Source organism: Bison bison, unplaced genomic scaffold (assembly GCF_000754665.1).
Source record: "Bison bison bison isolate TAMUID 2011002044 unplaced genomic scaffold, Bison_UMD1.0 scf7180017864035, whole genome shotgun sequence".
NCBI lineage: Eukaryota > Metazoa > Chordata > Mammalia > Artiodactyla > Bovidae > Bison > Bison bison.
The window spans coordinates 1724904-1743940 of NW_011494607.1; the positions used below are offsets into that span (position 1 = coordinate 1724904).

The 19037-nt window shown below is 38.8% G+C and overlaps 1 protein-coding gene across 3 annotated transcripts in view; it reads right to left on the reverse strand.

Annotated features, from left to right (window-relative positions):
* Positions 1-19037, reverse strand: part of LAMA2 (laminin, alpha 2) — a 705371-nt gene that overhangs the window by 151284 nt on the left and 535050 nt on the right. For all 3 annotated transcript variants that reach the window (XM_010834646.1, XM_010834645.1, XM_010834644.1), the window contains exons 34-35: positions 16173-16271; positions 1805-1916 (exon numbers count right to left, since the gene is read on the reverse strand). In XM_010834646.1, the coding sequence (XP_010832948.1) occupies positions 1805-1916; positions 16173-16271 (211 nt within the window). The remainder of the gene's footprint in view (positions 1-1804; positions 1917-16172; positions 16272-19037) is intronic.

Sequence of the window (19037 nt, forward strand, 5' to 3'; positions counted from 1 at the left end):
TAAATATACATATATATATACAAATATATAGCATAAATGATCTAGCTTAACTCTGACATACACAAATTTGAATTTTCACGAAATTTTAACAGCTGGATTCTGTTTTATAAAGAGCTGTGATTATCATTTTTGTTATCATCTTTATTAGGACCTGCTGGAAGAAGAGAGTAATGGTCACGTTGTCTTCAGGTACAGGATCACAGCCATCCACATGGCATGTTACAGGAACTAGGAAAAGGTATCCCATTTGGACAGACACAATAAGATCCCCTGACTGATAGACAAATTTAGGGAGTGGAAGACATCTTCCATGACACATAACCCTTTTCTTTGATAGACTGGATGGTGAGCCAAGCCGGGGTTAAATACTGTCTCCACTCTGCCCCCTGCTGGTGTATCTGTGGTATGCACAAACTGGGAGAGGGCGCAGCCTAGAGAGGTAGGCAGTGCTGATACTGGAGTCTATGGAAAACATGTATTATTAGGATTTATTCTTACATAGCAGTGTTCGATTGAAACAATGAAGATGAGATCCCAGAATAGGCTGCTTAATGTTTGAGATAAGATGGAAGCAAAAGGAAAACTCCTAGAGTACTAACATCTTCAGGTATTCAGATAGAGCGAACCTGCTCTGTCTGCAATGGGTATTTTTTCTTTTTTTTTTGGCGGGGGGTGGGGGTGGGGGGTGGGAACACATGCAAATAAAAATGTTAATGGAAAATGAAATCCAGGAAATCACAACAACTTCATCTAGTTGAGGAGAAACCACGTTAACGAGTTAACTCGTTTTGGTAGGAGTAATTTCTGTTCCAGATCCTGACATGTTTGCCCTGAGATGGCACCTCAGATTAAAACTCTGGAGTTTCTTGCTGTGGGGGATCATTGGAAGTTCCTGCCTCTTCTTAGCCTGTGATTCCTAAGAATGACTTGTCAGGATCTTGAAAGCCTTGAAAGTTCTCATGTCCTGATTTATTTGGCTATATTAGAAAGCAAAATGTCTAAAATGTATAACATTGTGGAGGAATTAAATTGTGTTATTTCTCAAAGGAAAAAAAAACATTTTTTCCTATTTTCCTCAACATGTATGGATGTTTATGATATATTAATAGATATTTAAGAACTACTGTTGTTTTGTGTTTTTTTTTGAGGGATTTTTTTTTTGTACTATCTCTTTTCTTTGAGTTTCTTAATTTGAGTTTTTGCCCCAAAATGGCTTCCACTTTGATTCTCAAATCAGATTGGTGGATGCCAACAGCTAATTCCTAGAGAATTGTGGACTAAATGCAGTACAGCTTCTGGTAAGGCAGTACATCCAAATCCCAAGCAACAGATGTTCATTAAAAGCCAGAACCAAGTATTTAAAAGTCATTTTGAGAAATTAAAGTACTGCTGTAAGGTACTGAGCAGAATGATTAATTTTTTAAAAATCAAGAATCTTTTAAATAGTTTTGAATGCAAAAACAACACCATAGCAGAGGAGAAGTTGCCCATTAACTGATTTAATCATATTTGATCACAATATTCCTCAAGAATCAGAGCATTCCCAAAGGAATGCATTCAATGTATTGCTGGTATGCACTCATAATTCCTAATTCACTGACTGTTGTTACAAATTGAACACTGAAAGCCATAGATTCTCAACTGATAATGCCCTAGAATATCTTGATTAAAATACTTTTTAGAAACGCAACCCTCAAATTTAGAAAGGCCAGCTCTTATTAGAGAAATTCCAGTCTTCCTTGGTCCTTCCTTTTCTATTTTCCTGTTGGGAGAAACAGTGATTCAGTCACGACTGTTCCGATACCTTCTGCGTCCTGGGCCAAGGCCTTAATGAACGCTCCCACGGAGTCTGCTCTCATGTTGGTCCTCTCAGCATCCTGCCCAGTTTGCTCGCCATCTGCTGTCACCTTGGTAGCCTAATGATCAAATCCGGGAAAAGCATAATTAATAGAGATGATGAGGCTACAGCTAGATAAGCTCCCACTGGCTGCAGTTTCTTTCAAATATTACTTTGAGCCAAAGGCAATCGATGAATTATTGATCAGATGTACTGGAAATGATGCCCTGTGCTCAAGTATACAATTAAACTTTATTACTTCTTCCATTAAATGGAAATCAGAGAGCTGTATTTGGTCTTTTTAAAACCCTCGTTATATGCAATGGCCCAGAAGAAGTAATAAAGCGGAATTATTTCTGAAATATCTTTAAGGTGCTATTGCCAAAGTCTTTAATGGATGCTTCAGTCTCCACATGTTTCAGTTTTGTCCATATTTTATTTACTGAAAAGTGTGGAACGGAGCAACGATCTCTTGAAAGAGGCACAGATAGTCTGTCTCAATAAGCTTGATCCTATAGATTTGGTTCCGATCAATATATTAATTAAACAAACAAAGAGAGGGAATGCTTAACTACTAAGTAGTGAATGCTTGTTTTAGAACACTCTAAAGATCTAGTAAAATGTTAAAGAAGAATAAATGCTAACTTTCCCACATGACATCACCAAAAAAAGATTCTGGTAATCACAGGACCATATATTACTGTCAACAAAATAAAACAGAACCCTACAACAGCCCCACCTCCCAAAGAATGTCCTCATACAGTTCCACCCTTATCCACACTGAAAATACCATTTAACACAATGGAATCCATTTAATGTGTTCATGGTTAAGATAAACCATATGGAGTAAAATAAAAATGGCAAGTATAACATTAAAAGTTTCAGATGCTACAAGATTTAGAGCACCTTGTCATAGTTTTACACTTCATTTTTCTATGTGTATGCATATGCTAATAAGTGTGACTTCCTATTTTAAAAAAATAGGGATAATCTAACTACAGATAATAAATCAAAGAATCACAAACTGATTCAATATAATTTGAATAAGACCCAAGTTGGCAGGGTATTAATACTCCACAATCTTGTACCAGAGTGCTTGCATTTTAGACATGCCCAGAGAATCTAAATTGTTTTATACATAAATGGATTTTAAATAGGACTTAAAATAGAACTAAATGTCTGGCCAGCATAGAACGTGGCAGGAGGCGCTGCAGGAATTAGAGTGCATTTTATGATTTCCCAGGGCAGTAAGAGGTTTAATTCATGAAAGTTTTCAACATTTTAAATAAAAGGTAGACTATAAAGTTCAACTCTTGTCATCTAATTTCTTAACCTCCAAGTATTATCATCACAAATAAAAGAATGAAAGGGTAAGAATCCAATGAAAGTTTTAAAAATTCCTCTTCATATTAATAGTTTTAGTATATATACAAAATGATTTGGAGGGTGTTAATATATTAGAATGCTCTGGATTAATTCTTCCAAAACATTAATATTGACATTATTTTAACTTTTAGATCTGAGGTTGAGTCAAGAAACTCTTTACACATACACACCACACAAATGTACACTCACACAATTTTTAAAATGTTGTTTTTGAAAAAAAAAGTTGCTTTTGTGTTCCTAAGGTCAGCTGCTTAAGATGTTGGCCGTCTAAACTGCTTTAGATCTTTGCCTAGTCTGGATTTTACTGTATTCTGTAATATCACTAGTATTTTCACATATCACAGAACACTATTATAATAACAGATTTGATCTACATTATGATCATTTTTCAATATCGTAAGAATTAATATATCACTGGCACTTGTATCTCTTATTACACAGAAAGTGTACATTATAATTTGAACTAAAACTTATTTTTTGCTTCATCAATATCTTATTTATATTACCCAAAGGTAATAATTCTCGTAAATATTGATACCATAGAGTTTTCCAACTCTTCTATGTGCAAAGCATCTAATTTTTTGAAAATAAATGTATACTGATAACACTTTTTAAAATTCTGGATGATCAAGACAGTATTCATTGCCTTGACTTATCAAATTAATTTATAAAAATATGTAAGAATCAACACTGACAAACTAATTACCAATTACATGAACACTCCAATATTAAAATGTCAAGAATTGTACATAACCCATGATCAGAAGTAAGTAAAAAATGTTATCACTAAGACCATGCAATCAGCTTCACTGGCTTCCTCTTATGTGTAATATGCCATACTCTTGCCTTCCTCTGGCCTTCTTGTATTCTACTGTCTTTACTTGGAATGAACTTCTGCTCAACACTTTTAGTGGCTGGATCCTTGTCATCCATCAGCTTTCAGTGTAATAAGTATCTCTTCTTGGTGTGCTCATCCCCAGGGCACCTGGGTTAGGTTCCTCCACTTCCTGTAGAAGAATATTGCCTTCATAGCACCATGCGTTTTAGAATTACTGCTTATGCATTGACATCTCTACACATTGGCTTCCTTTCTAAAGGGTAAGCTCTACAGGGACAAAAACTTGGTCTGTCTGTTCATTGCTTGATATCCAGCTTCTAGTATGATGCCTCACTGATAGCAAGTATAAATGAATGCTGTCAAATATATGACTAAGCAATGATTTCCTAACTAATCTTACCAATCTTATTGGCATTCTTATTGCCCACTTTTCTAGGAACATTCCCAGAAAAAGCTTTGTTCATACAATTGCTCCCTAATTCCCATCTCAAAATAAATCCAGACCCCAAGATCATTCTGTTCCAACCTCATCTTCCCTGTGAAGACATCCTTGATGATTTTGACCTATACTCTCTTTTCTTAGATTTTCAAAAACAGCCATCATTACCACTATTCATGACTGCTGTGGGTAATTATTTTGTTAGGTATTTTGTTATATCTGTTGAATTTCAATCCTTGGAGATGAGGGCTATGTCTTATTAACTTTTATTCCTCTGAGAGCCAGGCACAGTGCCTGGCAAATTGTAAGGGGTCAAAGATGTTGGGTGATTGACTGATGTAATGATAATCAAACAAACGATCCTTTTGAAGTTCTAAAGCCTGTTGGAGGAAAAAAAAAATCTTTCCATATGCCTTCCTGATACCATTCAAACTGGCCATATGCCTGGTGTCATGCTTGCTAATGAATATGGAGGGGTGGGTGCTTTTTTCTGGACATTTTTCAGCACCTCATAGGATGCTGCTGCTGAAGAGCTACTGCTGAGTACTTAGGAGGAGAGCCAAGCTTGAGAGCCTGTGGTCACAACGACACTACATTCTAGTCACTGGCCTCCTGGTAATTCAAAACTACTGCAATTAGGTGACTGCACACCAAATACCATGCTTGTGAAGGTAAAGCTTGGAGATGGGCAGAAATCTTTATGGCCAGCACAGTAGGAAGAAGACAGGCTTCCCTCTTGGCTGTATTTCAGGAGAGGAGGGGATTTGAGATTCCTGGCACCAAAAGGCACTGACTTATGGCATCTAAGAGGTGGGTTCCACAGCCTGCTTCAGCTGTACCCACGTTGATATGCATGTTCAGAAGGGCTGACAGTACTCTTTTGCATGTCGTTTACTCTTCCTGCCTTTAGAGATCCATAGAGGATGTACGTGCTAGGTTGCTTTAGTCGTATCTAACTTTGTGCTACGCTATGGACTATAGCCCAAAAGGCTCCTCTGTCCATGGGATTCTCCAGGCAAGAATACTGGAGTGGGCTGCCATGCCCTCCTTCAGGGCATCTTCCTGACCCAGGTATCGAACCCACATCTCTTATGTCTCCTGCATTGGCAGGCAGGTTCTTTACCACTAGTGCCACCTGGGAAGCCTCCCACTAGAAGGCATGATCCCTATTTTCACACTGGTGAGGACGAAGGTTATGAAGAGGTTAAGTGACTTATCTGAACTCACACATACGCAGGGAACTGGGGATGAGACATACATTTTCTGTCTCATAGCCGTGTATTCTGTCAGTATCAAACACTGACTTCTGTTTGGCTAACATCCAGGAGGACAGAGAAGACACATGAAGCAGTTAAGTATTCTGGGTGGGAGGAGGGACATGGCTCCAGCTTTTGCAATACTTTAAGTGCATAAGTTTTGTGTGTGTTTAGTCACTCAGCTGTGTCTGACTCTGCAACCCCACGGACTGTAGCCCACCAGGCTCCTCTGTCCAGGGGATTCTCTAGACAAGAGTACTGGAGTGGGTTGCAATTTCCTACTCCAGGGGATCTTCCCGACCCAGGAATCGAACCTGTGTCTCTTACGTCTCCTGCATTGGCTGGCGTGTTCTTTACTACTAGTGCCACCTGGGAGGCCTTAGGCTTTAGTAAATTAACATATTTGAAAAATCCATATCAGAACACCACGTAGATACACTTTTAAAAATCATGTTTCATTACCCAGTAATTAAGTTGAAGAGTCACCTTGTCAAAACCCACCCAGGAGAGACTCCATAAAGGGAGCCAATGACAAATATATTACCATCTATGGGTAGTGGTGCTAGACTGTAAAAGTGGAATTCACAAAAATCAGTTTCCTCCAGGACAGGCCATTGATAATGTGACAGATGAATGCTAACTACCACATGATAGGAGCTATCTGCCCGATTCCGTTTGGCTCTTCTTGCATTTTATTAAATTATCATTCCCATCCCTTAGTCAGCTTCCTCCTTACTCACTATTATCTTGTTCCCGAGTATCTGACAAATGTCTTCTCATTTACCCTAATATGTACAATCTTCCTTTCATTCTCTACATTAGACTTTCTTATTTTTACATTCTCTTACCTCTGTTCTACAATTTTTCCAGTGTTCCTTTGTAAATGATGCCTTATACACTACTTTGCAAGTATTTCTCTTTCCTTTGATTATCTTTTTACATTTAAGTTCACTCAACTAGGTATTTTTTCCTTTTTCTTCTATTTTCTTTATGGTTGTTTCGTGTGTGTGTTTTTTTTTTTTTAGAGTATTTATATCCAGGCAGCACGCATTACCATTAGACACACATTCATTTACTTCTGAACAATGTAGCTGTTACTTTCTTGCTTTAGCTCAAGCAGTTCTCACTGTGCCTCTTGAAACCTGCACATAATTTTCTTGGTTGGATATTACTAGTGTCTTTCATTTTCTGCCTTCTTTATGTTAAAACTAGAATCTAATGGAGCAAATCTAACTACTGAACAGACAACATTGCTTAGTTGCCGTCCTCCTTTGCATTTCCAGGCTTACACAGTTTCCTGCTGAAATTAAATTTCAGATCTAATCATTTACATGATATTCTCAAGGGTCATCTTCAGATACTACTGGTTCTGTATATCCAAGGGTCAGTGAAGTGCCAGGACAAGCTACTAGGAGAGACAGTGCCCAAGGACAGAGACGGTCAACTGACCCTGGGGAAAAATAAGTCAGTTCTATGTGAAATTTCTCCTTAAATATTTCAGGTGTCAGTTTTGAAAGTTCCAAATAAGTATGATTTGTTATACGTTATCTCTCTCTCTCTCTCTCTTAAATATAATAGTAGAAATGAAAAAACATTGGCAACTTAAACTTTTTGGAGCTGGCGGGGTACAGAGTTATTTGTTTAATGATCATGGAAATAAATTTATAATCACGAACTGAAGAAAAAGCACAATGGTATAACACAATTATAAGAGGAATCCCATCACACCTGGAGTATCACAGAAGGCTCACTGTAGACTTGGATGAGCTGAGGTTTAGTTCAAGGTTAAAGAAAACATAGCTTCCCTGGTGGCTTAGAGGTAAAGAACCTGCCTGCCAAAGCAGGAGAAGCAGGTTCGATTCCTGGGTTGGATAGATCCTCTGGAGAAGGAAATGGCAACCCACTCCAAATATTCTTGCCTGGGAAATCGCATGGACAGAGGAGCCTGGCAGGCTACAGTCCATGGGGTCTCAGAGTTGGACATGACTTAAAGATTAAACAACAACAAAAGAAAACCCGTGCAGAAAAGCTCTGTGATAGAATGAAATGTCTGAGAATTAAGATAAAGGCAGAGAGAGGAGAGTGTGTTAAGAAGGAATATAGGGTCAAAAGTGGCAATTGCAGTAGGAAGTTCAAGTAAAATAAAGCTTCCGCTGGATTTAGTGACCAGCTTGCCATTGATTACCTTGTCAAAACAGTTTTGGGAGCAAGCTGGGAGTGGAACTCTAGACTACAGGAAGTGAGGAGATAAAGCAGAGCTGTCTCCAAGTCTTTCAAAAAACTTGGCTGTGAAATGAAAGATGGAGGTCAGGACAGTAGCAATAGAGGTACATACAGAGTTATCATCAAAAAGCATCTCAATATTCCATACTGATCATAGTGTCTGACGTTATGAATATGTTACACATGATTCCCATATTCAAGCAACTTACATTCCAAGTGGGAAATAAAATGATAATAAATTAAAATACATTTAAAAGATATATAACTATACAATATTTGCTTATATAATATTTGTACATTATATACAATAAGTGCTTAACATATTAATTTTGGGGAGGAACATTATTTTCTTTAGCAATGGCTTCCCTCGTAGCTCAGTGGGTAAAGAATCTGCCTGAATGGCAGAAGACCTGGGTTCAATTCCCGGGTCAGGAAGATCCCCTGGAGAAGGAAATGGCAACCCACTCCAGTATTCTTGCCTGAAGAATCCCATGGACAGAGGAACTGGGCAGGCTACAGTCCATGGGAAGTCGCAAGAGTCGGACATGACTTAATGACTAAACCCCCCACCTGCCATTAGAGAACTTAATTGCATTATGAAAAAGATAAGCACAAAATATATAAGCACCTGAGGGAGAGAGGGCAGCTTATACCAGCTATGCAGGACCAGACTCGCCAGATATTTTAACAATTAAAGTGTATTAATCATAAAGCGACTGGTCAGATAACAAAGCAGAGAGAAGGACTGTCAAAAAGATTGACTATACCAGTGAAAGCACTTTCCATAGGACAGGGAGCTGTAAGCACCACATGACTCTAGGCTGACAATAGTTTTCTATCTTGACTGGCATCAGAATCATCTGGAAGCTCATGAAAGTCCCGGTGTTCATACTATTGTTGTTTAGTCAGTAAGTCATATCTGACTCTTTGAAATCACATGGACAGTAACCCACCAGGCTCCTCTGTCTATGGGATTTCCCAGGCAAGAATACTGGAGCGGGTTGCCCTTTCCTTCTCCAGGGGATCTTCCCAACCCAGGAATTGAACCTGCATCTCCTGCATTGCAGGTGGAGCCTTTTACTGCTGAGCCCCTTTATATTGTGCATCGGACTGATTGCATCACATTTGGGAGTGAGACTGGCATCACATAATTCCAAGATGCAGTTCTAGTTTAAGGCACTGTCTCCTCTAACCCAGCCATAGATACTAGGAAGTTATGGCCCCTGTACTTCTCATATTCTGATCTCAACTGCTGAATCATTCATGGCTGTGAGATAAAGGTATTGGTAGATTCAGCCGTTGGGAAGATCCCCTGCAGGAGGGCATGGCAACCCCCTCCAGTATTTTTGCCTGGAGAATCCCCATGGATAGAGGAGCCTGGTGGGCTACAGTGTCCATAGGGTCACAAAGAGTTGGACACAACTAAGCAGTTAAGCACAACACAGGCATACACATTGGACATTTACATCATTTAGTCTTCTAGTTATGATTCCATGGGTATCAATACAACTTTTAATTATCGTGCAGCTTGACCACAGGAAAGGAAAGAATTGATCATTTTGACTTGAATATTGAAGGTCTCCATGATTTTCTGGTGGGGACAAGGTTAATTCATAAGTGAGGATTTCCTTTTTATTTCTTCCCCATCCTCACTTCATCACGGAGATATTTACTTACAGAAGTCTTATTTGTAGGCTTTTCAAGTTACAAAATGTGAAGAATGGGTGGATAAAAATGGTATTGAAGTGTGGAAATGGGGAAAAAGAATACTTTCCAGTGGAGAAATCTGGCAAACATGACCTCAGCCAGGTGATCAAGATAAACACCAATAGTAATAAGACATACTGATTACATAGGTTCTTAATATGACATGATAAAATGATACATTATCTCTGTGGTCTTTCCCACACAGACCCATATCTCTATTCTAATCATGAGAAAAACGTAAGGCAAACACCCCAGTGGAGGGACATCATACAAAATACATGAACTTGTCAAAACTGTCAAAATTATCAACAAACCAGAAAAGTCTAAGAAGCTGTCACAGTCTAGAGGACACAGTCTAAGACGACATGATGATTAAATGTAATGTAGTGTCCTGAATAGGATCCTGAAATATACAAAGACATTAAGTAAAAGTGAAGAAATCTGAATAAAGTAGACTCTTTAGTTAATAATAATAATCAATCAATATTAGTTCATTGGTTGTGAAAGATGCATCATACTAAGATATTAACAGTAGAGGAAACTGGGTATGGAGTATATGGGAAATCTCTGTACTATCTTTGCAATAACTTTTCTGTAAATCTAAAACTGTTTTAAAATAAAAATTTTGTTTTAAAATAGTATTAGAATGAACTCAAATTAGATAATAGATCTAAATATAAAATGCAAATTATAAAACTCCCAGATAACATAGTATAAAATTTAGATAACTTTAGGTATGGTGATGACATTTTAGATATTACCAAAACAATCAGTCAAAGAAATAACTGATAACCTGGGGTTCATTAAAATTAAAAACTTTTCACTGTGATGAATATTGTCCAGAGAATGATGAGGCAAGTCCCAGACTGTTATCTTATAAAAGACTGTTGTCCAAAATACACAAGGAACACTTAATGATGACAAACCTTGATTAAAAATTTAGAAAAATCATGTCTTAGTCATTTAAGTGAAGTGTTAGTCGCTTAGTCGTGTCCAACTCTTTGCGACTCCATGGATTGTAGCCCACCAGGCTTCCCTGTCCATGGAATTCTCCAGGCAGGAATACTGGAGGGTTATCTATTCCCTTCTCTAGGGGATTTTCCCAACCCAGGGATTGAACCTGGGTTTCCCACATTGCAAGCAGACTGTTTACCAACTGAACCACCAGGGACGCCCAGATGGTAGAGTCTGCTGCTATAACAAAATACCTCACATTAGGTGGCTTGTAAATGACAGAAGTTTTTTTCTCACAGTCCTAGAGATCAAGAAATACAAAATAACATCTCATAGGTAGTGTCTTTTCACTTTGTGCTTACAAGGTCAGGAAAGGGCAAAGGATCTTATTGGGGCCCCTTTTATATGGGACTAATTGCAGCCAGAGATGGAGGAGCTCTATACAGTCAGCGAAAACAAGACCAGGAGCTGACTGTGGCTCAGATCATGAACTCCTTATTGCCAAATTCAGACTTAAATTGAAGAAAGTAGGGGAAACCACTAGACCATTCAGGTATGACCTAAATCAAATCCCTTATGATAACACAGTGGAAGTGAGAAATATATTTAAGGGACTAGATCTGATAGAGTGCCTGAAGAACTATGGATGGAGGTTCATGACATTGTATAGAAGACAGGGATCAAGACCATCCCCATGGAAAAGAAATGCAAAAAAGCAAAATGGCTTTCTGAGGAGGCCTTACAAAAGGCTGTGAAAAGAAGAAAAGTGAAAAGCAAAGGAGAAAAGGAAATATATTCCCATTTGAATGCAGAGTTCCAAAGAATAGCAAGGAGAGATAGAAAGCCTTTCTCAGCAATCAATGCAAAGAAATAGAGGAAAACAACAGATGGGAAAGACTAGAGATCTCTTCAAGAAAATTAGAGATACCAAGGGAACATTTCATGCAAAGATGGGCTCGATAAAGGACAGAAATGATATGGACCTAACAGAAGATATTAAGAAGAGGTGGCAAGAATACATAGAAGAACTATACGAAAAAGATCTTCACCACCCTGATAATCACGATGGTGTGATCACTAACCTAGAGCCAGACATGTGAAGTCAAGTGGGTCTTAGAAAGCATCACTATAAACAAAGTTAGTGGAGGTGATGGAATTCCAGTTGAGCTATTTCAAATCCTGAAAGATGATGCTGTGAAAGTGCTGCACTCAATATGCCAGCAAATTTGGAAAACTCAGCAGTGGCCACAGGACTGGAAAAGGTCAGTTTTCATTCCAATCCCAAAGAAAGGCAATGCCAAAGAATGCTCAAACTACTGCACAGTTGCACTCATCTCACATGCTACTAAAGTAACACACAAAATTCTCCAAGCCAGGCTTCAGTAATACGTGAACCATGAACTTCCAGATGTTCAAGCTGGTTTTAGAAAAGGCAGAGGAACCAGAGATCAAATTGCCAACATCCGCTGGATCATCAAAAAACAAGAGAGTTCCAGAAAAACATCTATTTCTGCATTATCGACTATGCCAAACCCTTTGACTGTGTGGATCACAGTGAACTGTGGAAAATTCTGAAAGAGATGGGAATACCAGACCACCTGACCTGCCTCTTGAGAAACCTATATGCAGGTCAGGAGGCAACAGTTAGAACTGGACATGGAACAACAGACTGTTTCCAAATAGGAAAAGGAGTACGTCAAGACTGTATATTGTCACCCTGCTTATTTAACTTCTATGCAGAGTACATCATGAGAAACGTTGGGCTGGAAGAAGCACAAGCTGGAATCAAGATTGCCAGGAGAAATATCAATCACCTCAGATATGCAGATGACACCACCCTTATGGCAGAAAGTGAAGAGGAACTAAAAAGCCTCTTGATGAAGGTGAAAGAGGAGAGTGGAAAAGCTGGCTTAAAGCTCAACATTCAGAAAACGAAGATCATGGCATCTGGTCCCATCACTTCATGGGAAATAGATGGAGAAACAGTGGAAACAGTGTCAGACTTTATTGTTTTGGGCTCCCAAATCACTGCATATGGTGATTGCAGCCAGGAAATTAAAAGATGCTTACTCCTTGGAAGGACAGTTATGACCAACCTAGATAGCATATTAAAAAGCAGAGGTATTACTTTGCCAACAAAGGTCCGTCTAGTCAAGGCTATGGTTTTTCCAGTGGTCATGTATGGATGTGAGAGTTGGACTGTGAAGAAAGTTGAGCACCAAAGAATTGATGCTTTTGAACTGTGGTGCTGGAGAAGACTCTTGAGAGTCCCTTGGACTGCAAGGAGATCCAACCAGTCCATTCTAAAGGAGATCAGTCCTGGGTGTTCATTGGAAGGACTGATGCTGAGGCCGAAACTCCAATACTTTGGCCACCTTATGTGAAGAGTTGAGTCATTGGAAAAGACTCTGATGCTGGGAGGGATTGGGGGCAGGAGGAGAAGGGGACAACAGAGGATGAGATGGCTGGATGGCATCACTGACTTGATGCACATGGGTTTGTGTGAACTCCGGGAGTTGGTGATGGACAGGGAGGCCTGGTGAGCTGGGATTCATGGGGTCGCAAAGAGTTGGACACGACTGAGCGACTGAACTGAACTGAATTCCCTTCATGAAGGCTCTGCCTTAGTGACCTATTTCCTTCCAACAGCCTCACTTCCTAATATCATTACCTTGAGGCGGGGGAGGTTTAGGATTTCAACATAGGAATTGTGGAGAGGATACATGCATTCAACCTACAGCAAGACCTGAATAGACATCACACCAAAGAAGCTATACAGATGGCAAGTAAGCATGTAAAAGTGCTCAACATCGTCTGTCCTTAGGGAATTGTAAATTAATATAAGTTGAGATACTACTATACACCTGCTGTTGTTGTTGTTTAGTTGCGAAGTTGTGTCTGACTCTTGGGCAGACTGTGGCTCGCCAGGCTTCCCTGTCTTTCACTGTTTCTGGGAATACGCTCTAACTCATGTCCATTGCGTTGGTGATGGTATCCCACCATCCTTTGACAATCCCTTCTCTCCTGCCCTCAGACTTTCCCAGCATACACCTATTAGAATGGCCAAAATTCAAAACACTGACACCACCAAATGCTGGTGAGGATGCAGAGCAATAGGAACTCTTACTCATTGCTGCTGGGAAATGCAAAATGGTACAGCCACTCTGGAAGACAGTTTGGTGATTTCTTGCAAAACTAAACATACTCTTACCATATGATAGAGCAATTGCATTCTTTGGTTTTTACACAAATAAATTGAAAACATATATTTGGATGCTAATAGCAGCTTTACTCAAATATTGCCAAAGCTTAGAAGCAACCAAGGTGTCCTTCAGTAGGTGAATGGATAAATAAACTTGGTACATCCAGAAAATGGAACACTACTCACCACTAAAAAGAAATGAGCTATCAAGACACCAAAAGACATGAATGAAACTTCAATGTATACTACTAAGTGAAAGAAATTAATCTGGAAAGGTTACATACTGTATAATTCTAACTATATGATATACAGAGACAGTAAAAAGAGCAGTGGTTGCCAGGGGTTAAGGAGGACGGAGAGGTGAAAAGGCAGAGCATGGGGGACTTTTAGAGCCATAAAAGTACTCTAAAGGACACTATAAAGGTGGAGACATGTCATTAAACATTTGTCAATATCTATAGATTGTACAACACCAAGAGTGAACCCTAAAGCTATGATTTTGAGTGATAATGATTTGTCAGTGTAGATTTATCTGTTGTAACAAATGTATCACTCTGTGGGGGGAAGTTGATCATGTGGGAGGCTATTTGTATCTTGGGGCAGGGGAGCATATGGAAAATCTCAGTATTTTCCAGTCAATTTTGCTTTACACTACTCAAAAATACTAAGTCCATTTTAAGAAATTTAGTATGGGAGAGGCTTCTGGGAAGATGAAAGGATGTAGGTTAAGAAATAACAAAGGAATAGTAATAATAAAGGCTCAGATCATTTGGCTGTAATCAGCTCAATGACAGCAACAACATTTGCTTATACCTCTTTTCCCAGTGTCTGTCATTCTGTTATAGTATCCAGAACATATTCAATCCTTAGGAAGAATTAATTAAATGAATTAGTGAATGAAATGCCACTGTTCCATGGAATTTTTCCCTAATAACCCTTAACAAGACTAAATTAATCCATTTATGTGTACTTCTGTTACATTCTTTTATTTCATGCTGTATTACATATTTACTTGCACTTGTCTCCACATTTAAATGCTTATGTACACACACACACACACACACACACACACACACACACATGAGACTACAAGCTCCTTGAAGACAGACTGGGCCTCGTTTTTATCTGTCACCTGCCAACACTTAGCTTGGGCTTTGTATGTGGGGAACATTCGTGTGTGCCTGTTGACCGAGATTACTTTCGCATGATCCGCTTAAAAGTTCTTATTAATGTATTCACAGAACAAACATAAAATTGCAAAATATTAAATTGATATGAGATAAATGGACTCACTAATCTAATATCTAACTACGTTTGTCAAGAAATTTTGTATTTGTACATTCCACATCACTGGGAAGAAATCCTGAAAAAGTGTTTAGTAGGCTGTTTGTAACCTGAGGGCCATTGTTCAGCATCATGTGCTGAGAATTCCATTTGATTTCCCTGTGGAAATTCTAATAAGCCAGCAGCAGGTTAGGTGGAAATGGCATTGCAACTGTTGGAATCCATAAGCTAGGTCCTCCTGAGGTCCTTGAATACAGCCATTCATAAGTCATTTTGGTATTATGGCCTGAGGGATTTCTTCTTTAAAAAACGGACTAGATAATCTGCAAGAACCTTCTAGCTCCAATATTTTTTGTCATTTAAAGTTCTTTGAGAATCAAACTGGACCCCTAAATTCCAGGCCAGTTTTCCAGTTCATGCATTTTTCTGGCCACAAGATGGCGAACTTTATGCTGTTTTCTTCATTCTCTACAAGGGAAAAGAACCTTAACTTTCCTGCAGTTTTGAAAATTTAAAACTCCCAATATCTTAAAAAGTCTGATAAACACAACATGGATTTGCATTCTGACTCTAAAAAGTGTCTTAAGTGCTTTGGATTTTCTTGATAAAGATTTCCTCTTTTGGGGGGCAATACAGATTTAGACTGTATTTCTATTAATATACAAATACAAATATCCCATGATAAAATCAAAGAGACTACAAGTATTTTCATTTGCTTATCTTTTTCCTTATGTAGTCAGAGACAGGGATTTGGGAATCCAGAATCTATGGAAGCTAGTGGATAGAGTTCGCAAAATATACTGTCATTCTGATATTTCTAAACATTGGCCTTGATACTTCCCAAGTCTGAATCCCAGTCTTTTCTTGTGGTACTGGGTTCTCAGATTTTATCTGAGGCAGAAGTAGCAAGTCAAAAATACATCGATTTCATGCACCAAATTTGGATTTAGGAAGAACAAGATTTGCATTTCAGAAATTTGAAGTAATTTTCCTTAACTATATATAATCTGTCTGCTTTAAGAAGAAGCATGATTTTGCCAACTTACCCTGGTCAGAAGTTCATTCATTTCTGTCACCAGCATGTTCAGATTGCCTTCTGCCAACTGAATGAGCCTCTCTGGGGCCCGCTGAGGTGAGAGCAAATTCTGAAAGAGATTTCATTCCATATGATTTTGAGTAAATGGTCTTGCAGTGATCATAGGTTGAACATTTAACAGAACACATTTTTCCTTTATATACAAAGAACTTAGCCTTCTCACCTTCAAAGAAGAGAGGAACTATTTCAACTGGGCACTTACACACAAAGCACTGTGCAGAATAACCTGGCAAATAACACAAACTGCTGCGGTCTAAGACATTACTACGTGCCAGGTCTTTTTGTTTTGCGTTGTTTCATTTAGTTCTTACAACAGCTCTGTGAGATAAAAATGCTACTTCATTTTGTAGGCAGAAAACTGTGGCTTGAAGAGACCTAAAAGCATATACAAGATCGCATAGCCAGTAAGAAGCAGAGTCAAGATGAGCCGTGTCTGAATCTTTAAGGCCCCTATATTAGTCACCGAGATACAGTTTATAGGCTTCTCACTTCTTTCTTTGAGGACAGGAGCCCTGACAGAGGACCTGGCTGGGCGCTAACTAACTGCATGGTGTCCGTGTTGTAGGAGCTGGCCTGGTACTCACAGCTGGTACATTTTCCCTCCTACTGAACATTATCAATCTCACAACACTAACAGTAGATGGGATCACTCTGTGACAGTGATGAATGAAACAAAAAATGAGACCACTCCATAATCTTGTCTAAACGCAGATAAAATCATGGTCTCTGTGCAGATCACAAAAATACCCTGAATCCCATTTTCTGGCTAATATGAGTGACCACTGCTTCCTCACAAACTGTAGCTTTAACTTCTCTTTTTCTTCCTTCCTTCCAGATAAGATTCATTAGAATACTTAATTACAGAATTATTTCCACTTCCTATGAGCACCCAATCCAACACAAACCTCTGTTTCCTTGAAACTGCTCCCCAATTCCTTAGCATAAACCCCAATACTCTGAGTGATTCTTAATGCACTGTTACTGAGACACACCCAAACCCCACATGCTGTGCAGTGTCCTTTGTGGCATCAAGTTAGTGAATCCAGCTTTGTTCTATCACATGTGTGTTCCAGGTCATCTGTGACTGGAACCCAGGGAGCACTGACACAGTTAAAGGAACCAAACAAAGGGTATATCTAACTTGCTTAATGATTTATAATATTAAAATGAGATTCCAGATATTAAACAATGGAAGAGGAACACAGAACCAAGAAAGACTGGAATTTAAGGAAAATCAAATAATTCTCACCAACACCCAGCCATAAGGAAACAGGTAATTGAACCCTCTGGCTTGGTTGAGGTCTACAGATTGGAATGTCTTTCAGAGGGCCCTTCAGAAATTCATTCATTGCATAAGTTACTACTTTAAATTTTTTTATGTCCCACTGAAGCATTTGCTTCTCTAGCTCAATTTTCTGTCTTTGTGTTCTTCCCATATATAATAACTGGTCAGCAGTTTCTTTATTAGAACTCTTTGTATTCCTGAATGCTAGGCCTCTAAAGTAAACTCAGATTCCTCTGCCTTGCTTTCAAAGTAGTCCTTCATACCACCCAGCCTCACTAAAGCCTCCAGTCTTATCTTTCACTAGCAGACCTGACTTCTAATGTCTCCAAGACAGATCTTGCTCATTCACACTTCTGCCTCTGTGCACATGGCTCTCGTAGATTCAGTGGCAAGAGTATGTATGGATGGGCTGGGCGTCAGAGAGATCTCACCAATGGTGGACTGAGCTGTTTCCCCTCTGAGCTGTGTAAAGGGGGTGTCATTGTCTCAGGCCGTACAGTTACACTGACTCTTTTCAGATCTCAGCTCTGTACCTAGCAACCATGTGACCTTTTGCTGCACTTGAAAGTTCTCTATGACTCAGTGTCCCTGCTTGACTATGTGAGAAAGATGTAGATAATACATTACTCCTTTCCTACTTCTTGGATTTTTGGCAGTCTATGTGTGATAATTCATGTAAGACTTTAGTCAATTGCCTAGCACAGATATACTCATCAATACATGCTACCTATTCTTGCTATCATTATGATTAGTTTCTTCTTCTAGTAAATAGGGATAATAATACTTACTTTAAAAGCTGTGGTCTGAATTAAAGAATGTATTTCCTAGAAGAGTGTCTGCCAGTGCCTAATGAATAAATCTTAGACTTTCTCCTCCAGTCTTACCAATAATTCTCTACCTGTTGAAATTGTTTCTATCTTTCAAGTTCTAAAACAAATTACACTTTCATTAATGATATATTTTCCCTGCTTACTCTGGATCTTATCTATTTCTCCGATCTTGACTACTACTGTATGTCAAATGCCTATAAAGCTCATGGTAATAGTTTTGCTAATTGTTTAACTATTTTTTTAAACCATTTAGACCCTAACCTTCCTAAAGGTAGCACTGCATGCATTAGGGGTTGTGAAACCCTCAGAGAACCAAGTACAATACTGGGCATTCCAGACTTTCGATCGTATAGAAGTTGTCACCTTTCATTTTTTTTTTGAATCAGATGAAACAACCTCAATTTCCTTAACATTTCTGCCTTATCTCATTAACTACTGAAAGTAGTTAGTGTCTTAGAATGGGGTTTCCTCTGCAACAAAAATAGTTCCTGTTGAAGTACTTTCAAATATCTCCTCATTCTCCAGTACAAAATTTTCACCTTGTGTTTTCATTTTGATAGTACACTTAAATGTTAATGAAAGCACTTCTGGAACCTCAGTTGGGAACCTGAGAGATTCACACAACCACCAGATCTCAGTGCCTACATTTGCATGCCTGTTTGATCACAGGGCAGACTGAGCATATAAATCATGCAAACTT